At 38.1% G+C, this 26464-nt stretch overlaps 1 protein-coding gene across 38 annotated transcripts in view; it reads left to right on the forward strand.

Moving 5' to 3' along the window:
• Positions 1-26464, forward strand: part of shot (dystonin-like protein short stop) — a 483119-nt gene that overhangs the window by 268988 nt on the left and 187667 nt on the right. For 23 of the 38 annotated variants that reach the window (XM_065235656.1, XM_065235655.1, XM_065235632.1 and 20 more), the window contains exons 4-5: positions 25896-25913; positions 26166-26225. The exons of 11 other annotated variants lie outside the window; for them this stretch is intronic. In XM_065235656.1, coding sequence (XP_065091728.1) covers positions 25896-25913; positions 26166-26225 — 78 coding nt within the window. The remainder of the gene's footprint in view (positions 1-25895; positions 25914-26165; positions 26226-26464) is intronic. 4 more of the 38 variants (XM_065235657.1, XM_065235633.1, XM_065235637.1 and 1 more) reach the window with 1 other exon arrangement.

Genomic DNA, 26464 nt, shown 5'->3' on the forward strand with positions numbered 1-26464 from the left:
AGGATGATCAAATATCAGAGATTCTCTAGGTGTCTCAGGAATTTTTTTTTCAATGCTTCAGGATAATCGAGTTTTATTCTGAAGATATTCAACTGATATTCCTTCGTGTCTCGAATATTATTTCAAAAACCTTCAGGTGCTCACCGGTCTCCAAAATCTTATCAGGATATTCTTTCAATACTTCAAGATGATCAAATATTATTATGAAGACCTTCAACTGGCTAACAATTCAAATACCGTCCCTCAGAGATTCTCTCGTGATATTAGCTGTCTCAGAAATTATTGCAAAGACCTTCAGGTGCTCACAGGTCTCCAAACACATCTCTGGATATATTTTTTCTAAGACATCCTGGTTCAGTGACCACCCTGCATGTTTTGACAGCAGAATCTTCCGGACCTTTTCTCGTGGTTCGAACTGGTTATCTGACACTGAATTACGTTGTTGTATTCATCTTGTTCTAGGAAACATTCTTGAATCACAATAACCTTCACCTTTCTTACTAAAATCACCGAAGCATACGAAAACTTGCACACGCACACATATTGTAGGGATGAATACCAAATACCTTTTAAAACTGTGCGTTTATCGTGTTGCAGTTTAACTTTTGACAGGTTCAAATTTTAGAGCTGTCGAGTAGTTTGAAACAATTTTAAAACTGAGCATTGCGAACGGCCTTGGAGGTATTAGCAGAATATTTTAAGCTATCTAAATCGACCTGGAGTTACGATTTTATAGTTCTTTGCTGTCTACGTCCATCCACGTTTTCCAAGTCCCAGGATTTTGATAACTGACCCCCCTAAAGCCGGTAGATCACTTCTTAGTGGTGCGTTACGGTGTAAGATCTGCCACTGAACTCAAGTCAAAGGTTCTTTATACTAGGATGATAGGTTTTTACAGTAATCCAAGGAACAAATCTTAAATCCTTGTTACGTTTAGGGACAAGACTCGGATTGCTTTAATCGAAGATGATCTTGAAATTCGAAAAAAAATATATAAGCCTGCTGCGCGATCTTCTTCCGATTTTCATACAGTTTGAACCACTTTCTTACGGTAAAGGTAAGGATTACTTAAGTATAGGATGGTATAATTTTGTTAAAGTCAAGGATGTGTAAAATTTTCCTAGTTCAGGATCATGATATTTTTTTAAATGAAAGCAGGATCCTGCCAATGACCGAAATGTTAATTTTCTATATCTATGATCTTAACATATTTGTTATATTTGTTCCGTATGGGACATCCAGCACATGTTGTCCGAATGTTGCCAAAGAGGCTAAAGGCATTCATAATGATTCCCAATGATCTGCTTTGTTAACGCTAGTGTGACTTGATATGCCGCAATCTGTTCAATTTAGATTTTGGTCATTTTCCAAAGGGCGTCCAGAACATGTCCAGATATAAGCAATGTACTCCACGACGCAATTCCAATGATCTTCTTTTTGAAACCTTATGTTATGTAGAATACCACATTGCAGATTTGGTTTAAAGATATGCTCTCGTTACTTCTCCGGAGCATCCGGGACATGCCCGAATGTGGCGAATGTAGATCACTACACTCAATATAACTTGCAATGATCTGATTGTTTAAAGCTCATGGGATTTGCTATGATCTAGAGCTTGAGTGATTGACAACAACCAGCAAAATAGCACTTCGATCCAAATAGCTTGGAAAGAGCTAACCATTCTCAATGCACATTGCACATATTCCGGTGGTTCATTAATTGATATGGTCAATAACAGCACCGATCTCGTCCTTATGGTCATCGGAGAGGGAACGGATTGTTAGGTCGACATCAATTGTAACAACAGACCGAATACACATACACCTTTCCTCAGCTCAATGAAGGACGTTTTTGTTTATTAGATCTGGATTAACTTCGAAAAATCATTTGATCTTTCAAATCCCGATACGACCCTATAAACTCAGTAATGTGTAGGTGCCCGGGGTAGAACCCACAATATTCTGCTTAGTAAGCAAAAACGGTCACCACTAGGCCATCGATCCACTGGCATCACAACAAATTACGGTAACCAGTTATCGTTTATGCCCGGTTACATGAAGTAATCCCAATTAAAAGATGTATATAGATAGAGTCATTAATTTGTAACTTGCATACATGCAGAGTAAGCACTTCCCCTAAATACGATAAAGTTCATGTGATTAAATGTGTAAAACAACCAAACATAATGTCCAATGATCATTTTCGATTATGAGCGCAGAGCACAGTGCTTCCATAAACAGGGTTGCTGCACTTATTCTCCTACTCACAAAAACCACTAACACCTCTTCAATTCTTTCTCAAGCAACAATCGCCCGAAAGTCCAAGCTCATCATTACTGGATACTTTCCACCTAGCTGAGAAAATATTCAACCTTTTCCACTCGAACTAGCCACCAACCGCGACGTACATTCACACCTCAGCCCACACATGCACATACTACACGAGTGGGGATAATCTACTACGATCCACCAGAGTTCCGGATGTTGTACAAATTGCTCATTAGCCTCTCGAGCAAGCACAAAACAGTCAGCCAGTCCGAGCAGGGGGGAAGGAACAACTCGTTCGCAAATTTCTTCTTTGTTAGAAATCTCCCCTGCTATGAGTGTGTACCTACACATTCAATTGTGTGGCTGCCTTGAAGAAACGTGCATGTTTTACCTATTGCAGTTCAATAGTAACACAAACCTCAGTGGAACTTCGGAGATTGCACCTACCGTTTCCGCAATTTGACGAGAGCTAGAAGAAAAAAATGATGATTCGTGCACCGTATGCCATATGGTTAGTTTGAACAGATGATCATGAGCCCCCAACGAGCGTAGAAGGAACTTTTTGTTTATCAGTTTGCTTTCCACAACCGATGATCGTTTACACACAAATCACTTTATTGCCGGAGGCACAAAGTGATCGCCGCAATTACCGACACCGCGATCTCTGCGCAGCAGGTATGCGACCTTTGGTACTCGGAAGTTGCCGACCAACCGCAGCGAGCAATTTTGATTGGATTTCAACGAGCAAGCGTCAAAGTTTAATTAAATCAACCCTTTGACTGCACGTAGTATGGTGTGGTGCTTCGCGTGGGAGTGTCCCCGCTTTTCAAAGCGTGGTCATTCATAGAACCGCTACCATTGTGGCTGGGAACAGTGGCCACTGACTGCCAGCATGATCATCACTTGAAGGTTAATGAAAAAAAAAAAACAATTAACACATTTTGGCTACTAGAGCGGTGAGCCAACGAAACTTTTTCTCGTGATAAGTAAACTCAGCGATCTTACGATTTGAGTCAACCACAATCATATAACCTTCACCTTTCAGATAGGATTCGATAGAAACCTCAACGCCGCTTATGACATTCAAATCCGGTAGATCGGTGCAGAAGTCTAATCTTTATAGCAATCTCAAGCAATTCGTTTAATAGGCAATAAAATCGGAACGAACTTGGCGCCCGGAAGATTAAGTGCTCTCCTACAAATAATTGTTTGGCAAAATTACTGTTTGATTTAGTCAGCAGCATAGAATCCATGCTCTGCAGGACTAAAAACAGAAGGTTTAATTTTCAGTCAGTTGGTACGGAAAAAGGCAGGTGCAGAAGATCGTTGTTTTCAAAACAATGTGGATCTTTGAGCTCAAGATCAAGAAAACACACGTATGGCGATCATAAATGAAAAAAAAAAACGGTGCGCGGTAGTGTTTCTTGTTCTAATAAAAATTTGAGACGCTCCCGACCATGGCAATATGAATGCGCGTTCCAGGAAAATAAACAATGTGGCCGGATGTGGCTGTTGCTGTTCTAACTGCTGCAGTTGGCAGCTGCAGTCAACTGGCTTTGATGATTGGATAGTGACTAATATGAAGTTTGCTTTGTTTTGAAATAAATATAGCCAAGGAAGATGATGTAAACACATGAAATACATTCGAGCATAGTTCGGTACGTATTGTAATTGTTCTTACTGTTAATGGAAAACTTCTATGTTCATCAGCAGTTTAGATAGGGAGGAGGAAGAGGTTTTCGGATATTTCCAAAACCATAGTTGTTGCTCCTATGATTGAAAGCTGTGCATTAGGGTGGGTCAACTTTACAACCCCTGTTTCACACTGATCTCTCGATTTGTATTAAGATCCTCAACAACAGTGTCAAATTTGATCGAATTTGGTTGCGATCTGGGTTAGCGCGATAATTTTGAAAGTTTATATGGAAACAGAAAAAAAAATGTTGTCCAAAATACACACATTGCTAAATATTAGCGTGTGTTTTCTGATAATTAGATTGAACAAACTATAGAAGGCGACTTTGTCGAAGACCACAAATCGATTTGACTTCTGTTCAATTGAATCGATTTGCGGTCTTGGGCAAAGTTGTTCTAGAAATGACGTGTCCATTATATGAAAGAAACAAATCTCGAGTTCATTTTAGAGCTTCGAAAATGTAGAGCCCTGATCTCAACACTGTAATTCCGCAATCGTGGAACCCGATGAACTATACAATATTGATATGTGTGTTAAAATCTTACAAACTAAAGTTCTGAATCTTCAAATTTTCCTGAGTATGAAATTTATGTACCAAATAATTGATTTTTACTTGAGGTTCTAGAATTCAAATAAATTTTAAATTCGAGACATTTTGAATTGTATTGCCATAAAAAAAAAACTAAGTCCGTAATCATCAATATTTTCATAAGTAAATTGAAACCATACAAATTATCAACGTGCCAATACATGTTGAAAATTTGATCAAATATTGGACATTTGTCTAGGTTATTGCTTTGTTATGCTTCGTCAATAATTTGTAATTTAAAAACCTATGACATTTATGAAAAAAAATGCGGAATATTTGGAATGATTCTAAGGCGATTATTGAAAAAAAATCAAGAGAAAACCTGGGAAGGTTCCACAAATAATAATATACAGAAAATCAAGGCTCATAAACATTTCTGAATGTAGTTTCTTGAGCTTCTCTAAATTTTGCTGAATTTCTCTGTAGTATAATGATCATATTTTAAATTCAGGAAATTTCTCCAAAAAAGAAAAAGAAAATCATAATCCAGGGTTTTAAGAAAACTCACCCATTTTTTTTTAAATATACTGTAGTCTAGGATAACATTGCTGTTGTTATTTACAAATCCTGGCTAACTGGGAAATCCGGTAAAAGTCCAAAATCATCGGTAAAATTCCGGGAAAAACCCGTGAATTACGATGACAAGTTGGGGAAAATTAACTTCATCCAGTTTCCAGAAAATAATAACGTTAATAAAAATCAAGGCCCTTAGACTTTAGGAATACTGTCGATTTGAAAAACTATTAAGATAAGTTTGATAATATATTAGAATAAATTCTAAGGACAACACCTTTTCAGAGAAGAAGTTCAAGGGAGTTTTTGAAATATCTCTAAGAGTGTTTTTGACTAAAACGCCAATCCAAGTAACAATTTGGGTTTTATGTGGGTTCTGAAGACCATGATTTAGACTTGTAGGGAGCTTTGAAGCCACGATAAAACTTTCCATGTTACTTGGGAAGTGAAATGTAGGAAGAGTTCCATCGTAATTGTGACAAGAGTTACAGGTAAATTTTAAGGAATGTTTAGAGTTGAAGTTTGTTGGTTGTTGTGAGGAAAATTCCAGAAGATTGTGAAATGGATTTGGGAGCCATTTCTGATGAATGTTCCAAATAAGTTCTGAAAAGATTTCCTAGAGAGTTCTGATAATAATTCCATGGAAATTCCGAGGGCATTGAATTCCAGAATAGTTAAAAGGTAATTCTAAAAATAATTTCTTGTGAATTCTGAAGAGAGTTCTAAGGAAATTCTGAGTAGAAACCCAAGGAAATCAAGGGTACAATACATTCATTCTTCAATATATTTTTAATTCAATTCCTGGGATAATTCCACGAAAGTTTTGTGAAGAATTTAGATAATTCTATGGAGAATTCAAGCGATTTTAAAATCTTTAGTGAATTCTTAGAATAAGCATTAGCTATTCATGATAAATCATAGAATGGATTCCATGATTTATATTTTAAAGGAATTCTGAAAATAACTCTGTGAGAAGAAATTATTTTAAAGACAATTCATGAGAACATTCCTAAAATATCTTATGAGAAGAGCTCCTGGTAAATTTTAAGGAGAGTTCAGATTTAAAGTTATTGGTTGTTCTGAGGAAAATTCCAGATTATTGTGAAAAGGATTTGGGAGCCATTTCTGATGAATGTTTCAAATAAGTTCTGAATTTTTTTCTAGAGTGTTGTGATGATAATTCCATGGACATTCCGAGGGCATTGAATTCCAGAAATAGTTCCAAAATTCAAAGATAATTCTGAAAATTATTTCTTTATTAGGATAATTATTAGGATGGATTCCATGATTTATATTTTAGAGTTATTCTAAAAATAACTTTGTGAAAGGAAATAGTTTTAAATAAAATCCATGAAAACATTCCTTAAAAAAAACCCTGTAAAGAGTTCTATGTCAATTTTCAAGGTAGTTAAAACATAGGCAATTGTTGCTGTCTTTTCAATAACTCAGTTTACATACCGATCCGATTCGGTTCAATTGCATTCGGTTTTATGTTTAATTTAAATGTATATCGTACAACCGCAAAAATTTCCAGAATTCTGAGAGTGAAAAAATAGGAATAAACATAGAGTTGATAGTTCCGTTAGAGTACGGCAGTGTGAAAATTGTATATAGAAAGTAGAAAGCGAGCAAGGACAACTTTTTATGAAGGTACAAATCGGTTTGATCATCTCTCTTTACCAAACTCTCCCGTTGGAGAGAGATGGTGAGGGGTATTCCCCCCGCCACCACTGGCAAAAAGAGATGATCGCCGACTCGCTCATGTATCAAGTTTTACCGCACTCGAGTTGTTATCTGAAGGACGGCGTCCAGTCGTAGGTTTGGAAATTGCAGTTATTGTTACCTCTACCACGGTATGTGATCCTGTCACATCAAATCAAACTGTTAATATCAAATTGGAACAGAGGCGTCGCGTGCCTCATTTGTTTACCTGTGCACCAAACTTTGTTCGTTATAGTTTACCACCACATATTAGTTTTTGTTTTATTTTTCAATGCTCCATGAATTCGAGGTACATATTCTCAATGACTTTATTAATCACTACCTAACGTAACATTTGAAGCGTCTATCATCTTGTCTAAACAATACTTGTGTGGCCTTTTTCGCGCTAACCGAAGTAGGAGGAATTTCAAAACTTAACTAATTCTCCTTTTTATCACAAGGCTAATTCTTTCGACTGAAGTGTAATGAAGAATATCCGTCAAACACTTCCGAAAACATTTTTTGATACAAAACAGTGTCAAAATCTAGAGAAAATTCATGAAGTTCCCTGGGTAGCAAACTTGAATTAATCAACTTTTTAATCATCAGAACAACACTATCAGAATGAACCAGGAGAAGCTCATAGTTTTGACAGGCGCACCGGCGCAACCATCGGTAATTGAGAGATTTACAACTGACAAGAGAGTGAGAGCGAGCTTTTGCGCTCTCTTTCTCCATTACTCTCTTTGCCTGCAATCAGACATCTAAGTGCACAGCGAGAAATGCACGCTTCAGGCACCCATACATCACAAATGTTCTTCTAATTTAAACTCACACACTCAAACCGGTCTGCAAGTATGATACACGTCCAAAGCGTACCAGACTGCTGTTTCCGTGTTGCTCTCGTATGACGCGTGACTGCTGAAAGTTTCAATTACAACTAGTGGTGCAAACCGCCATGTATTGTAGAAAATTTGTGGTATGTTTCAAGAGGTGATAGAAGGTCTGCTTGGCTTACATCAGGCTTTGACCATTCACAAACTTGCCATCCGCCACCCAAAAAAGCTAGCTTTTAGGTACACTATTTAACGAGTTTGTCATGGTAGTGATATCGACATGCTTAGAAATCAATGCATTAGGGATTAGGCAGACCATCGCAACTGAATTTAATCCTTTTTGAAGAAAACCAAGGTCGAAGATTTAATTAAACCACACTATAAAATAATGTATTCCTGGTCACATGTGGTCTGGAGTAAAGAAGTACAGCTATAATGTAATCATAAAATCTATAAAAATCTTAACGCATTTTTTTTAAATTATTTACACCTGTGTCGTGCACAGGTTGCACATGTGGACGCAACGCCACTGAATCGGAATATACTGGTCACCATGCAAATTTGAAAATTACTTGTGCAGTGTGCAGTAGCGTTGTTATGATATACTTCGTAGATTGGATACTTGTGCAGTTTGACAGAAACTTCAATTTCGGTTAAATTATTCATTTGACCTTGTAACCCCTTCGGTGCTCTAAGACTGACATATACGAGCGTCAATTTTGACATTAAATTAAATCCTAACAGACGCAAAATTTGCTGAATCAAACGTACTTTTCGTCGAGTAACGAACTCTTCAGTATCGGAGCACTTAATTTTACATTACAAGTTTGTTTACATCTCATTCTTTACATCAGAAAGGGCTTCCGTCACGTGTAAAATTAGTTATTTCTAAGTGTGTAGCTACACCTTTTTTGATTCCAATTTGAAATATAGTAAACTCTCTACAACTTGATATTGGAGCGAGAAACGCCAGAGTAATCGGATAAAAGGTGAACAAAGACGTGGACGGCCTATGGTTTTTCAGATGTATATCGCTGTGAAGCAACTGTAATTTGTAGAGGTAATTTATATCTCTAACTCAATACAGAGCTGAAAAAAGAGCCTAACAGCTTTTGCAAACAATGATGCCTTCTAAAAAGTCAAGACTCGCTTATGTAAACCAACATCACCATCCGAGACTTCTCCTACCCGATGGTTATGTTGAGGTGCGTGGGTCTTGAGTTCCTAGAAATCATTGAGAGATGTCATTGTTTAAAAAGCTGTTAGACCCTTTCTCCAGCTCTGTATTGAACTGTAATTACTTCATTTTTATTTGCTAATCTGATTAAGATGTTGATACTTAATTATGAAATGATAAATCATCAAGCTCAAACCTTTGTAGGGGTGTGAAGTGGGACCATCATCGTCATCAATCCAATCGTAATAGCTTTAAAAAAATCAGACCATTTTGAGCTACTGAAATATCGTGAATACGTAAAAAAAACATTTTAAAAATGCCGAATGCCTTTGGAAATATCAGCTCCAAAAGGCAATAAATAGCCAAAATGGCATTTAAATCAACCAAAATAACCATAAAATGAAACTGTACAGTTCCAAAAACTCCAAAAACGTTAATATCCTCATAATACCAAAATAACCAATAAATCGCATTGAAATTCCCAAATGGTTCCGAAACGTCAAAAAGTAGAAAGGTACTGTGGGTCCATATAAATTTATATATTATTTTCTGATGCACTAGCCCTCGGCTAAAAATCAATTTAATAAATGAATGTCACCTTTCAAGAACCATAGCTTCGCTATTAATCGACAAGGTTTATTTCTGTCTTAGTAATTTAATTCGTTTAGCATTTCAAACATAATTCCCTAATGATGAAGGAAATTCAACCCCCCATCGTCTTCTCCACATTGCACAACAAACCATAATTACACTACAGATTCACCAAATTCGTATCGATTACACACGGCACCGCGCACGCTTCCATTGAACCGGCTTACAACAGGTGAAGATCCCCTTCCCCCGCACTCGGGTATCACTCCTCAGGCGGAAAGGTCAAAACCCGCAATGCTTTCCTCCATGGGCCCCTGCAATGCCACACTGCTGGTCATGAACAGTTGGTTTAATTTTCTGTTTCTCCCTTTTTCAGGGAGTTTGGTGAATGCGATAAAATTAGCGAGCGCAAAATTTCGCGCGTTGAAAATCGCATCTTTCGACTGCTTCGTATCTCCTACTCCACTGCGTTCGACCGATAAGTAAGAGTAGCAAACGGCCAATTCAATTGTTTGTTTTTGTTGCCTTCTTCACCTTTCTTTGCGAACGATTGGATGGTCCGCGGTTGAACCCACTCAGTCTAGGGAAGTTACATCACCTGACGGGGGGACGCGCGCGAAAAATAGTTATAATTTTGTCACGCCGCCGCCACCGCCGCTGAAATGGAACCATTAGCCGAAATGCTCGGAAGACTTTCACTGGAGACTAGAGACGAATCGCGAATAAAGAGCGCCGCATATTAAGCAGGCAAGTGCGGCTCTAATGGCGGATAAATGGGTTGGTTACGAGCGCCCAGCACGGCCTCCATGGTCGACAGGAGTTCCTTTGTAGGAGAAAGAGTTCAACGATCGAAGATAAAGTCAATTCCGTAACATACGCCCGAGTGGTCCAGTAGCTGAGACATGTAGGTAGACAGAGTCAGTGCCAGCCAGCAGACGAAAGTAAAAGTCTGTTTTGATTGTGCGTCCTCCTAACGAACGGTATCAGTCGGTGGCTGTGTGATTGGAGACTGTTGTGCGAGCCTGAATTGGAATTAATTCGAGAAATAGATGTGTCACGGTTGGCTGGGTATTACTGAGCTTCTTGGAGCAGGATTATTTAGGAGGGTGTGAATGGTGTGTGTGTTTTTTTATAGACAAATCAACTCGTTCGGTAGTTCCGTGAAGCTAGGTAGCTACAGGGATTCCTAAATCTATGCATTAATTCAAAAACTTGTTCGTGATCCATATATAGCGTTGACTTTAACTTATCAAATTAAGATCAAAACTCACCAGCCCTTATTGGACCACCACTGGCTTTCCAAGCTACAATAGTCGATTGTATGTAAATGTGCCGACCGACTACCTTGTCCTCTTCTGGAGCTTAACTCGAATGCTTTATTTTCTCTCATAAATCAACATAAATTTGTTCGCATTTGACCGTCGCAATTGGAAGCACTACTCGGATACAATGACACACACGTGTAATACTCCCCCTCAAAACAAAACTAGTTTCCAACTTCGGCGTCCTATAATAGGGTCACTGCACCTATGCTTGACCAGTTCACACAGCTCCCTAAGCTTCCGTCGTCCAACAGTTGTTCCCTTCTCCGCTGGCCTCCAATTGAAACGGTCGTGCCCAGAGATCCATTAATCCAAGATCTTCTCGTCGTCGCAGCCGACGAAGACGACGACGCGATGAATATACTATTAGCAAGAGGCGTGTAAGCAAACAAAAAGCACAATATTGGAACATTGGAGGCGCATTCATCATCATGATCATCAACAACTGCCCAGCCTTTTAATGACGACGATCGACTGCGATCGTGGATGGGATATGGGACGTGACGCGGAAAGCGCGATTCCGTGATGTCCGCCGCCCCGTGTGCCTGTTGTTGGATTGGAATGCTGCGCCAGAGCAGCGACGTTTCCTCCATCGACAGCACAGTTGGGTAGTGTTTGGAGGCCTTATTACCAATTGAAACAAAACAAACAGCAGCAACAGCGCCACGGAGGAGCCGTGTTGTGAAAAGCTGCGATTGTGCGAGAATCGGTGTCGTCGTTTGCGCTTTTCCACTTCACTTGAAAGAATCTGTGTCGACTAGGTCGGAGCTAAGGCTGGGCGCCTTCGGTATTATTATTTTTTTCTCTCTCGAGGCGCGATATGTTCTACACGGTTGTCACACTGGATGATGGATGGAATGTTTTGATTTATTCGATGAATGAAGATGGATTCATCCAGTGGCAGGGGTTAGAAGACAGAATGTACAGTGTCATCACTTTGTTGCTACTGAGGTAGCAGCAAAATAATAAAGTGGCCAGAAATATTCTATTCAAATGCGGGAGCTTTTGCCATAGACTCACAGGAACAGGGCTCAGAACCTTTGCAGAAAGTTCACTAAAGTATGCTTCATGGTCGTGCGGTTCGCGGCGTCATTTCCTCGCCGTTTTTTACGATCAAGGCAACGAGAAACAGTGGATGGATCATCCCGGTAACTTCTGAAAATCAGGAAATACTTTTATCCTGTAACGAATTGGGTCCATAAGAATGTTCATTTCTTAACCTCCTGAAGTTTATTTAATTTTCCCTTTCGAAGTTTCTTCCTACTTTTCCCTGGAATTGTCTTCTCCCTCATTCCGTAAGTTATTTTCAGATTGCTCCCGAAAAGTTATTGCGACTTCCTTCGTAAGCTTTTTCTTCGCTCGAAAGGTTCTTCCGTATTCTCCCGCCAGTTTTTTCCAACTTCCTGTGAAATATTGCGCTAACTTTCCCTAGAAGATTTATCCGATTTTCACCGAATTGTTTTTTCGACACCCCCCAGAAATTTCTATCTTCCGGAATTTTTGTCCCAATTTCTCCTAGTTTTTTTTTTTCGACTGTCTCGTAAACGCTCTGGCTTTCGCCGGAAGAAGCTGTCAAAGCTGGAATTTTTTTTTGTCAAGGTAAAGCTTGAAAACAATCTGGCAACGCGGGTGTAGACAGACTTAGCCAATTGCAAATCCCTATCACAGACTTAAATTTTATATATCAAAACTATAGCAAGTGGAGTGAGTATCATGCACTAATATCTGCGAATAAATTGAATGGACCTGAACATTTTTGATCAGTCTCGGCATCGAATCGTAGTGGGAAATCTATTTCTCAAAAATGAGAGATTGACCAGATGGAAGGATGCCTTTGATGAAGTTGTTCATATGGAGAAGACCGGCTGGATGGTGGGCCGATACATTTTTAAACTTTTTGCCAGTACGCTTTTTAATATCAGCCATTCCATAGCAAAACATATAGAGGTTCCCAGAATTTCGTAAAAAAAATTGGTTTTGTTTCTCATCGTAAAATATTAGACTCGTATTTATTTTTATCAGGTCGAGTCAAAAATTATTTATTTTTTTGCTATTTGGCCTGGAACCCTCGTGTGACATGCATATTGTTCCAGTTTAAGAAAAGAAGGAGCAAGAAGAAAAACAGGAATGATGAACAGTTTATCCTAGATGCCAAAAATCATTGCCACAATATGCCACGATAGAACCGCTCATTATTAGAAGATGGAAAAATATGCATTTAAAAATCTTAATTTAAACACATCTTCAGATGAGAATTTTTGAAACTCGAAAAAACTGTTGGTATTTCAAAGAATTATCAGATTAAATTATTATTTTCAGTCAGTATTGGATGTTTGGATCTAAAAGAAACAACTTTAATACTTCAAAGATGGAGAAATTCCCTAAGAGAAATCGGTGATGAGTCATTAGGCCAAATGCCACTAGGTCGAACGCCATTAGGCCAAATTTCATGAAACCGAATAGCTTACTAGGCCCAATAAGTCATTGAGCCGAAATTTTAAAAGTAACTTTTCATCATACGTGATGAGTATTGAAGTAATATCCATTTACTTTTTTTTTCCAAGTGTGGGATTTTTATATTTTAATGTCTTCAATGTCCCTTCTATGACAGAGATCGTGAAAAAAATAATAGAAGTCGCTAAGTGTAGATAATTGTTCCAAAGAAACCCGTAATTTCAGACCTTTCACTTTTCAAAATTCGGTCTAATTACTCAAATGGGTAGTCTACCCGAGCAAAGCTGAAGATCAAATTGAAATCAAAATTTGCTGTTATGATGTAACTTATATTGAATACTCCAGTTGATCTCATTTTGGTTGGCTTAACGGTTAACACAGAAAAAATGAGAGCACAATGTTACACTGTTGAATCAAACGGAAAACTAATCCTGCTATCAATTAAATCAATTTGATTACTGATTTTGCATTCATAATGTTTAACTGAATACGGGCCTGGTGTAAATGGTTAGCATTCATGCTTCTCACGCTGAAAGACTTGAGCTCAAATCTCATCCCGGGCAAAACACTAACGACCTAAAATGTGTTATACAAAACAAATAAACAATAATCGTTAGTTCAACAACAGATGAACTTAAATTAAATTTTAAACAAGACGTTAACAGCAAAACTTCAAGTTAAGTTGTTTTTATTTAAAAAGTCTTGAATGTATAATGAAAGCACAATATGATATCAGACTTCTGTCGCGGAAATTGAAATCAAAATTAGTTTTCATTATGATAGTAAACTTTAATATCGATTTGCTTTCATTTTGTTAACCGACTTGGCTCGGGTAATGGATTTGGGCCTAATTACCATTTCGGTATAATGGCTTTCGGTCTAGTGGCCTTTGGCCTATTGGCCCTACGCTGAGAAATCATTGGCTAGTTCATTACCTAAATATATGTCTGTCAAATCTTAGTTCATAGAAAATTTGTTATGCCCATGATCTTCAAATTTATCCAAGACTCAGAATTTCGGGAAGTTTGATATCTTACTTTAAATTTGTCGAATCTCTTAACTTTATGAAGAGCTTTGAGTGGCTTGGTTTATTTCCTTTAAATTCCATTATAATTGTTTATCTTTTGACAGATACGCGTATTTTGTGTTCTACTTGCAGACTTCATCAACCCCACTGAAGAATCCATCTTTTATCTATGAGTTAAATATTAATCAATAGGTATCCACTGCCATGTCACAATTTACCTAAACAGGTACCTAAATTTAGTCTCCAACAGGTAGATGTATGCTACGATGTGTGGTTTTAGGTAGCATGCTAAAGAGTCTCGAGTATCCGTTTCCTTGATCTCTATTAAGCAATGCTGATGGATTATGTTTTAATATTTCTAAACTTTCTGCTACGTCTATTTTCCAAGGCGAAGATACACTCCGCAGGATATTGATGTTATCCTTTTTCAAATTGTGCCCCTTTGTAACGATATGTTCTGCAACCTTGGATTTAAATTCATAATGAAGTCCTTTATCCATCTCTTTGTTAGCCTTTTTTACTTCTGCGATGTGTTCCTTAAATCTTGTTTCCAAAGTCCTTTTCGTCTGACCAATGTAGATTTTATTGCAATCTGGACAAGAGATTTTGTAGACTCCGGCTTTCCCTAAGATATTTATTGAATCTTTTGTTGATCCTAACAGTGACTTCAGTTGATTTGTCCTGCTGCTGAATACTAAATCTAGGCCAAAACTTCTAAGCTTCGAAATCAATGGTTTGGTAATATTTTTGTCGAAATTCACCGCTACCCGTTTTAAACCCTCAGTTACTGGTGTAAGAGTTGTCTAAATATGCCTAAAATAATCCCTTGTTCTTTTATCAATTACTGCTTGAATTGTTTTTTTTTTTCTTGATACCCATTAAGTCTAGCGATTTAAAAAATGTGAGCTATTTCCTTTGATTTGCCAGTATCGCTAAGAGGAAGAGTTTGCATCCTGTGAACCATGTGGTGAAAAGCGGCCATTTTGTGTTGATGGCAATGGTTTGAAGTGCTTGGTATTGCTCTTTTTGTGTTTGTTGGTATCCTATAGGTTTCGAAATTGAACGAAGACGTTTCCCTGATGATGAGAAGATATTAGAAGGGGAGTTTGCCGTCTCTCTCTTCTTCGTGAGTAAATTTGATGTAATGTGAACGTTGCTTATGGCTTCCAAAGTTTTTGATAAATCTTCCCTTTTGACAATGCTAAAAATGTCATCCACGTACCTATACCAACACTTGGGTAACAAATTCATATCCTCCAGAGTATTTTCTTGGTTAGCCATGAACAATTCACATAAAAATGTAGAAAGCGGATTGCCCATAGGAGCGCTTTTTGTTTGTTTATAAAAGTTTCCTCTGAAAATGAAATAATTTTCCTCCATATCTTATAAATTTGGGTTAAGTATATGGTCCTTTTTTATTCATTAGATCTTGAAAAAAAAATAGTTTCAAGAATTCAAAGTATCAGAATGTCGAATTTTTTTTAAAAGAATAGTTCATGTTCAAGCTTTGACTATTTTAAATTCGGCGAACAGACCCATTTGTCCTAGTGGCTAATTACGTATTCGGCCTAATGGTAATCAACATAAGGGCATTCGGCTAAACGGCATTATACCGTTGTAAGCTAGTTTTTTTTCGACCCTTTAAACGTATTTGAGCTCAGTTTTTTGGGCTATTCAGTGTTTTAATCGTTCTATGACCTTTCGAGACATTTGATGGATCTATGGGTGTTTTCAAACCACTTTTGATCTTTTAAGGCGTTTTTTAGCTTTACTTCATAAGAGATGAACTAGTCTATGGCTAAAACTTTCTGAAATAAAATTTAAGGAAAAGCTTTAACTAACGTTTTTGCGCCATTTTTTTCGGTTGTAGCAAAGAGAACGTATCGAGAAGACTGGCAACTTTTCCAGAATTCAAGCGACACATACAGTAGCGTTGCGATTGGGCGAAAATGGAAGCAATGTATAGAACAATAAGCATATACACATACCTTTCTTCTATGGTTGGAATCATCGCTATAACATTCGACCGGAGCATTTACCTTTGAGCGGCAGATGACGCGATTGTACCTGTCTCATAACGTTCGTATGAGAAATTTGAAGAGTTGCCAGTCTTCCTGATTGTTGTCTTCGGTTTTAGGCTATTTCGCGGTTTATATTAGCTATTTAGGTCACTTTCCAATCAATTATGTAGCGGAACAGAATGACAACTGCAAGGCTGTTACAGCTAGCACGGATTTCGCGTTTCTCATGGAATTTACGTTTAACGTTTATTTTAGGAAAAGCTTAGAACAAATGTGATCGCATTTTTCAACTATCAGTTGGCACTGTACTCAAATCAACTATTAAAAACTTCATGGTATGCATGCTTTTGATCTATATTGTTAAGTTGAAATATATAATATAGGTACCTATAACTGATAGAATATGAAGGTCAATTTTTTGAAAATAACTGAAAGACTTTCATTTTTAGCTTCAAATTACTATCACTAGAATTCAACATTCTTAAATACTCACTTAATTTGCAGAGTTTTTACCTTAGGGAAAGATTACAGTGGATATTTTGAAGTAAGTTCTCTTTCACATAACTTGGAAAAGGAGTGTTGTCCACACATAGCTTCGCGTGTGACATGTTCTCGGGAAGGAACGATTGACGATTTTGTTTCAAATGTCTTACTTAGACGCTTAGATACCCTTCAGAAGCCTTGAATCCTAAAAAATCTTCAAGATGCTTTCAGTATAAAATCAGTATGAAAATCAGTAAAAGTGTCCCATGAAACTTACTCTAAAGCTCCGAGATTTGTTATATAAGGTACACCGGGGCAAGTTGATACAACCGCGGAAGTTGAAGCGGATAGCGTAACTATAAGCGGAAGTGAACATTCACTGTTGTAAGTTTTCAGAGTTATTGTGCGGTAGCGCACACTACTGTTTTAAAAATAACCCTACTGATTATTCACTTACATTGAGAGATACGTTTCGATTTCCCCGCGTGTTTTAACTTGCCCGGTGTGGGCGACCCCAGCGTAGAGGTTGGCACCGATATCTCTCAAGCCAAAATCACGAATTCAAATCTACAGCCGGGCAAGTCACGAAAGACCCAGAGTGTTAAAATGAATAAATAAAAAAACTAAAAAATTAAAATTTTATGATAAAATCAAAACCAACATTCTAATAGAGACTAGAAAAGTTTTAAAGTTTTCGGAATTAGAAAAAAATATTCAAAGAATCATGGTCAAAATTCCGAAATTACAACGGTGGTTTAAAAATCATTGGTTATTTCGAAAATTTAGGATGTTCCTTGGTATTTTTTATTCATTTATCTCAAGCATAAGAAAATTTCGAGATCAGAATTTTAGAATTTTGTCTAATAAAACAGAAAATATTCAAGTTACAACATTCTAGTCTTGGGAGCATTCCGGGGCTAGAAAAAAAATGATTCTGGGAAATCGAAAAGAAACTTGTGATTCATGGGTGAACATTTTTTTTAAAATAAATATGTGACTTAAAAAAAATACACATCTGCACAATAGATCAAATTATTTCGAAATTATCTGCGATTAATTCATGTGCTGAACAGAGTGCTCATTTGCGCTTTACAGTTACAATCTTGTAAAACACAAAGTTCTTTTAAATCCTTGCCAAACAGTTTGTCTCTTCTTAAACAGTGTTGATCCTAGGTCCTAATTCAGGAACAAATGAACCCCAAAACTTTCAAATTCGGTTTTGATTTCGATCTAAAAAACATTAACTGGGAAACTGCTCAGATCAGGTTGTACGAATAGTTTGTGCAGCAGACATTACGGCAGAAGCATGCTCCCATTTTCCTTTATCAACTGCATGGTTGTTGATTGATGTTGACGTCAATCATTTTTTTCTTCAAATTGGCGGACTTTTCATCGCATCAGAAACTGCACAATTTATGAAAGCGTTAAATCGATATGCCCTAACGACACAGATACTGGCCCGCAATTTTCCTTCCCTACATGTAATCTGCAACGCTCGATTTAACTCGAATATTTTCATTCATCAGCCAACATTCCCCATCCCAGTCCGGCCCGATCAGCGTTCTTCAATTGAAAGTGAAAAATGAGCTCGTGATCAATAAAAACCTCCGTACTTTCAATCAATGAATCTTCGTGCGCCCGTGATGCACAAATGCATCCACTGTACTCATTGGTCGTCGTTGTCGTCGGGTAATCGAAAGTGCCCCCCCATCGGAAATGCCATTAGCCTATAACTGTCGACCACGGTGACGACGACGACAACGACTACGAGTGAAAAGCACGGCTATTTCAAATGAGTGCGTTCGATTCTGCTGAACACGTTTAACCGGCATAAGGGCATAAGCAACTACTCAAGCGCCTAGATAGATATTAATTACTCATCCTCCATACTTGAGCGTTAAGTGAACGTGATGCGGCTTTATTGCCCTATTTTGGTTTGGCGCGCCACAACTCGGCTCTTCTCTCGCGGCTGTGATCAGTCATTTTCACTTTCTGAATCATCCAACCGCAAACTACTGTCTACTGTATCTACTTAACTCAAACGACTGAAATTGGCAGGTTCCGATGAGGGGTTTTCTCAAGAGCTTCTTGATGGATGGTACCAAAAGTGAAAGAAACCAGCTTCGACCCCTGCTGCCTCTCTAGGAGGAGACCTCCTGCTTGAGTTTGTTACCTTTTTCCGGTTATAAAAAAAAGATGAGATAACGGTGGCAAATAGCTGGAAAAGATGACTTCCTCTGTCTCCGACTTCCCAAGGAAAAGTTTATTATGCAAGTATAAAACAAAGTGTGAAATTTATGAGGTCCGTAATGGCAAAATTTATGCGCCATGCCGGCCTCACCACGGCAGCCATCGACAAGGTTCGAGCGAATGTTTCAACCTAGTTAGCGAGAAATCTTGTATTCACTGCGAACGAGATACATATCGATTACTCGACATTTATGTTCTGGCTGACTACGAATAGCAGTCAGCGTCACTCTAAATCAATAACACGTGTTCGGATTGATTTAATTAGCCATGTACTAATTGATTATTTGTAACCGACAATGGTCTGTCGTCGTCGTCGTCATCATCGTGAGGTACCGTTCAATTCGACGATGTGTGTAATACATGGTGTCGTTGGCATTGTTGCCCAGATTTGGAATGATGAGGTCGTGCTCAAACCCGGAGCAGTCTGTTCTGTCCTGAAATTTGTATCGCTCAGATTATCCTAGAATTACGTCTTAATCAATGCTCTCTGTCCCATCGTTTCCCCGAAGACGCCACCCATCTGGTGCGTGGTGCATTGATCTGGCATATTTATAACCACAACGCAAACACCCGAACCGAAGAAATTACATAAATCATGCACGAACGAGAAACGACATCGACGCCACACTCAATTATATTACTCGGAGGCAGAACCGCTATAGTCAGTTCCTCCCGGCAAAAACCTCCTCCGAAACGTAAGCGGAACCATATGTGCAACCATTCACCGGCAGGCAGCTCAAGTCCCAAGTCAGTCGAGAGTGCTTCTGTCGGCTGTTGTTCCACAGAAACCCCTACCGCACAATACCGGGACGGGATAGCCGCTGTTGTACGGCCAACATTCTTCCACCAAATCACGAGTCACGAGACTTGAAACTTTGAGAGCTGGCTCGCGCGATCGAGGAGCTGAGTGCGTTGCCCTCTACAACGACGGCGTGCATTGCGGCTTTAACGATTGAGGTGTTTCTATACGCACACATTTGCTTTGCCGTGCACTATTCTATCGAACCTAAGACAGAGAGGGATAGAGACAAATAGTGAGTGGCAAACCGGCAGCGGCGGCGGCGGCGGCGGCAGCAACGTCTCAAACTGCTGTTTGGTTTGGTTGGTGGAATTTGCATGGTCTTTTATTTGTTGCGAGTTGTGGTGGGCAACCTTTCTCCCAATGTCGACGAACACGACGACGGGTTCAGGGTAGACGGGAGTTTGCATTGAACTCTTGCTCAAACTATAAATAATACCGGCGATTGCTTGGCACTTCGTAAAATTCCGAATGTTTTCAAATTTAGATGGCCCTTGAAATGAGATCGTTTGTTTTTGTGGCCCAAACTTCGAACTTTGAAAAAACAAAACTGTGCCGATGACTAGATGAAGTTTAAACTAGAAAAAAATAACATGTGACAAGAATGATTTAAGTTAAACAGTTTCACAAAAGGCTTGAATTGTGTATGGAAGATTCGATTAATATCATCGCCTTCGATAATATTTTACCGGTATTTTAACAGCCGAATGTTCGGTAAAGCTTGGGTCATCATTTTAATGGCTATTTTGCACTAAAATAACTTTCGAAAACTATCATATTAACTCATCCATATTGGAGGATTGTGAAGAATTGTTTATTATGTTGATGCATAGGGAAAAAAGTACAAATATCCTTGAAAAGCAGCAAGAGTGAGCCTTTCCATGTGCTACAACAGCATTTCTCCATCTATATGTTGTGATTCCGGTAACAGGTCCGGTCTAGTGGGTCGCAGGTTGTCCTTGGATGGGTCATAAGATAAAACGATCTGAATTTGACATCATTAGCGATAAACGGTTTGGCTCGGATGTGACTAGGCCCTATGTTGTGTTAATGGTGACTGGAGGAGATTGGCCAAAGGCGATTATATTTCTTCGGACAAAATTCTATTTTCTTGCGTACTATCACAAAACAATCAAACTAATCACAGACCAACAATGCTTGCAGTAGGTACGTGAATATAAACAAAACATAAAAGTACAACGAAACATTCAAAATCACCATCACAGAATCAACGAGCAGCATAGCTGCAAATGTGTTGCTCAGTATACATCGCTTCGTATCATCACGGTGGGAGGGGGGTGGGGGGCATTTGTTTGTAGTCGCTTCCATATTCAAATGTTGCAGAGCCCGGCACCGATGGTGCGATCGAACAGCAACTTAGCTGAAGAAATTAAAATTCTTCTCATCAACATATCATTCGATGTACATTTTTCGAAATTTAGTTAGGGTGATTCTGAAAATGCAGCTTTATTGCTCTATTTTTTCGATTTTATTTTGAGAACCATCTTCAAAGGACTTCAAAAACATAAGTGGACGCATATTTTAAAGATTGTTGAGAAAAAAACAACATCTAGCTATTCTCAGCAACCTTCAAAAGATGCGTCCTCTCATGCTCTTGAAGTCCTTTGAAGATGGTTCTCCAAATGAAATTTTCGACCATGGTAAAAAGTTAATCTGTAAAAATCCAAATCGCTAGCGAAGCACCATAATATTTCAGGCATGAAGAAACCCGTAGATTGATAAACAGCTGTTTGTTTTAAATTCTAAAGCATGTAACTTCGAAATATTTAAATGATTTATATATCAAAGTATGTAGCAGAACATTAAAAATTCATTAGAGCTATTAAAATATTCTAATTAATTTTAACTCAAGAATTTTAGAATCAATCAGTTATACAGAACGAGTATTTACCAGAAGAAAGACTTGCGTAATTTTAATCAGTTTGTTTGTAATTTTATTTAGGATTCAAGTCCAATCCAGATGTAATGTGCATGCCCTTAAAAAAAACTCTTCTCAGATATCCTTCTTTTTTAATACTTTATTAGCGAGCTTTTTAGCTCATTGGCTAGTTCATCTCGTAGATATCCTTTAGAATTCTCCTAAGAATACCTAGGAATTTTCCTGCTGAATTTTTGAAGAATTTTTTTTAAGTTCTCATTTGTTTTTTTTTCATTTGTTTTTTTTTTTTTTGATTTACTGTTTAGCGACTTTGCAGTCAATTTAATTGTTTATGTATGTTCAAACTTTCCTATAAGTATGTTCAAACTTTCCTATAAAGTTCTCATTTGTTTTTATTATGCTCAGAATTCGATGAAATGGTATGTTTCTCGGAACTTCCTAGAAATTATATTCTAAATCTTCCTCAACATTCGTTTTTAAATTGAAGTCAGAATACGCTTCATATTATAATTATAATTCACTTTAACTTCTCCCTAAAATTCAGCTGCTATTCTCTTAACAATCCCGGTACAATTCTCCTCACAATCATCAAGGAATTATCTTTGAAGTTCTCCTCATATTTCCCTTGATATTTTTCTGAGAATTCCTTATGGCTCAATCTCAGAATTATCTAAGGATTCTAGTCAGAACTCCAATGAATTTTTCTCATTTTTTTTTTAATAATTTCTAAATTTCCATAAAAAGTTGTTCAAACTTTGAGGCCCTCAACAATTTTCCAGGTTTCTTTAATTGATTTTTTACCAAATTTGGCTTTTTGTTTTCCAAATCCCGCATTTTGACTATTTTTATCAGTCCCAGATTGATAAAAAATCATTTTCTGATGTTTTCGTCGAAATCTAGGATTACGAAGAATCCCGAAAAAATGTCTAAGACTCTAAAAAAAATTTCAGCCTCCGAATCATGAATTTTTGTTTTTAATTTTAAATATTTCTATTAATACAGATCACGCTGTATTCAAACATTTGCATGCTCCGAGATCTTCTATTTTTATCCTTGATTTGTTTTCCGTCGATCTTGTTTTCCGTGCTGAGCACCAACAGTGATGGAAAAGTTCGCGATAACTCACTATGACTCGCGAACTTTTCCCATGGTGAACTTCGTTAAATAGGGGGGCCAGCGAATGAGTAAACTACCATGAGCCTGTTTATTTTCATTGTTAGATTTGTCAGTAACTTCAAGGTTCGCAGAATCATTAATAAGGACTCCATCAAGGAAATCGTCCGTTTAGTCAAAAATAATTGATTTCAAATTATACAAATCTAAGAAACACGAGTAACTTGTACTTTCAAGTTTGAAATTGGCAGGTCAAACGTTTGATTCAGATTGTGATTTGAAAATTCTGGATCCTCTATTTCGAGATGGAAGTTTCTCAGAACTCAGCATATTGTTTAACATTGTAACATGCGTATCGCATTCCAATGCAGAAGTAGAAAGGAAGTTTTCACTATCCAAGAATTTGATGCCAGAGAACCGAACTAGGCTTAGTGAACAGCATTTCATTAACCGTACAAATATTTTGAGTGGCATGCATTTTTTTTTGATAATGATGTAACCAAATTGGTTGTTTCGAAGGACTTAATTTTGAATGCCAAGTTCGCGAGGAAACCTTACGAAACTAAGCAGGAACAAAAGAAAGAAGGTTAATGGAAGCTCAGAAAAAGAAGGAAAAAGAAAGGAAGTTAATCAGACACCACATTAAAAGACAAGAAGAAGAGATCGGAAAAAAAGAAAGGCAAAAGAAGATATTTTGAATTTGATGGAAAAAGAAATCAGAACAATGACATCCAATAATCCAGAAACATCATTCCTAAAAGTTCTTTTGAAGCAAAAGATAACATTGAGCAGGAGGAAAAATCAGAAAAGGAAAAATTGGCTAAAATAAATGCTAATGAAGATTATTAGTGTTTTGATGCATACATTCAATAAAATAAGTGCTTGTTATACTATTGACAAAAAATTAACGTTTATCGCTGACAGAAGTCTCCTTTACTTTATTTGTTGTCCTCCTGCAATCCTACATCTTAGGTTATTTCTTGTTTTCGTCTGAACCTGGGTGCAAGTCTAATTTCGGTCGACTTATGCGATTTTGATGTAAAGTCCGCGCGGATTTTTTTTTTCCTTGATTTGTTTTCCGTCGATCTTGTTTTCCGTGCTGAGCACCAATGCTACCGACGCCAGGGAGGCAGCTCCCACACCTAGACCCTACCTATCGACCCATCAACTCATGAACCGGGGACCAACGGAAGCCGAAGGAAGGCGTGATCAGAGATGTTATGCCTCTGAACATCCCGGCGGCGCCGACTGGGATTGAACCCAGGCCTGCTGGGGTGAGAGGTAATCACGCTTACCACTACACCACCGACACTGCTAACCGCGCGGGTTTGGCGCGATTTTCATTTAAAGCCGGCGCGGATTTGGCGCGGATTTAATTTCAAATTTCTCGTAACAATCCTGTACTTCCCGAATTGCTTGCCAAAGAAGGTCTTCTTTCCTTTATTTAACGTCGGTCTCTGTTCCGCAATCTAGTGCCAATCACCGACGGACATCGATTGCCATCCATTGACGGCAATCGAATGTGCAGGAAGGCAGCTTCCACACCTGCGAAAGATATCGCACCCATTCAACACACATGGGCCGGGACCAACGGCTTTACTTCCCTTCCGAAGGAAGACGTGACCAGAGATTTTTATGCCTCAGAAAAATCCCACCGACCTCGGCTGGGATTGAACCCAGACCCATTGGGGTGTTAGAAAGCAGTCACGCTTACCACTACACCACCGGCGCCGGCTTTGCCAAAGAAGGTATCTTTTGGGAAATTTCGATTCCTTCTTAGTCCTGAAGTACTCAGCTGTAGATTTTTGGCTGGAAGTTGCTTGAAATCCTCCAGGACATAAGTTTCATCGTTCATGCCCGTTCAAGAAAGAGAGGTAAAACGCGGGTTGTGCTTAGTAGGACGGAAATTAGATCAAAAACCCTATCGTAGATAGTTGGAGGGAATTTCAGAATCTTTAAAAATAACATAATTTAAGCGTTATAAAAAATGGCCCTCTTTTGATAATTTGAATACCTTCCAACAATCGATCTCTTTAGTGTAGTTTTAATTAAAAAATATATTTTGATAAATCAATAAAATATTACATTAAAATCTGTTCAAAATAGTGGGCCAAGAACACACATAATGAGTTTGGTTGCGGAGTAATCTTTGTTCAATGATATAATGTAGTGATTTTCCGGCAGAAAAGTTCAAAATTTTCTAGCCGTATCTCATAAACCATATGTTCGAAGCAATCTATTTTCGGGACACATCTTGAAAAACAACAAATCCCGCGTGCTATGAAAACATCTTTATTTTACGAATATTCTAGATGTCTGGGTAAGAACTTTAAGGAAATTACTTTAACATTGAACATTTTGTTCAGACAGGACAGTTCTGTTTGTTCTAATCAGTTTGAGATTGATAGAGATGGGACAATAATTAGTCTACAAATTTGTTCTGTCATGTCTTCTTTGCTTTCTCGGGTTAATCAAAACAAAAATCGTACCTTCGAAAATGTGTGAGAAATACCTCGAAAACCTCCTCAAAACAATCCGTCATCCACCGCGCACCAAAGCATCTCCGCCTCATTTGTTACACGACGATCATGACAACTCAACTCGCACACACCAGACAGCCGCACCGAAAACCGCGCTCCACTTTTGGTCATTAGCTTGTTTTAATTTAATTAAGTGCAGCTTGCGGTGCGATTCTTGCCACTAGGTACTTGACTGACTACTGTTGTTGGATGTCACCAAAAAAAAAGCCGAGAAGCTGTGGGTCGGTTTTGCGTCTCCGTTTCGCGGACGGCCGAATGTGGCAATTTATTTTAATCAATGCACGCGGAACCCGTTTTTGGGCATTTATCTCTGCCAATCGCGGCTGCCGTCGTGTGATGTGTGCGTGTGATTCCGTTCGGTGTCATGTCGCCATTTTTCCCTCGGGGTTCATTTTTTGTATTGTTGTTGTAGTACTTTTTTTATTACTTACCCCGAGTTAAACCGATTTACACCTCCTGCTTCCCCTGTCTTATCACTATCCTCGTCTGCGTCTGTACTTACGTAATTGTCATGTTAATTAACTATAATTATGGTCATTATTTACATGCCTACCCTTCCTGATGATGCTACTACTGCTGTATTTGTTATTTCACTAAATCGAAATCTGAAAAAAAGCATTGGAAATATCTCAAGGTATGCTAATTCTTGTTTCCGTGTCGTGTGCATATTTTACACTTTTCTACTTTCAGCTTGTATTGCTTTTTTACTCGATCTTCGATTACAAACGAGTACATTTATCGTTGATTTACCAGCTTAAATATGCACCACAAATGGCTTAAGTTGAATATTACTCCATCAATTTTTCCGTTCTTTAATTTTATTTTAGTCAATGCACCACAAAAATGATCATTCAAAATTTAAAATCTTTCGAAATTCATTTTACAGACCTACACCCACTTACATGTATGTGTTGCCATCAATGGAATACCCTGTTGTCCGCCAGCTGTAAGTTTGGAGAAGAGAAGCTCTTCTGTTCTTTTATTTGTCGTTATTGTTGTTGTTGTCGTCGTCGTTTGAGTGGTTTTCCTTAACTATCTTTCTTCTCATTGTACCTTTCTTCCTCTTTCTATTGCTTTCGTTTGATTTAACCGCTTCAGTAATTGTTGTAGACTTGACTGGAAGCCTTCGGAAGCTTCAACCATTTGATTTCAGTTCGCTTATTTGCGTGTGATTTGAATAATTCA

Source organism: Ochlerotatus camptorhynchus, unplaced genomic scaffold (assembly GCF_037179485.1).
Source record: "Ochlerotatus camptorhynchus isolate MF236.1 unplaced genomic scaffold, CSIRO-AGI_Acam_v1.1 ptg000503l, whole genome shotgun sequence".
NCBI classification, from domain to species: domain Eukaryota; kingdom Metazoa; phylum Arthropoda; class Insecta; order Diptera; family Culicidae; genus Ochlerotatus; species Ochlerotatus camptorhynchus.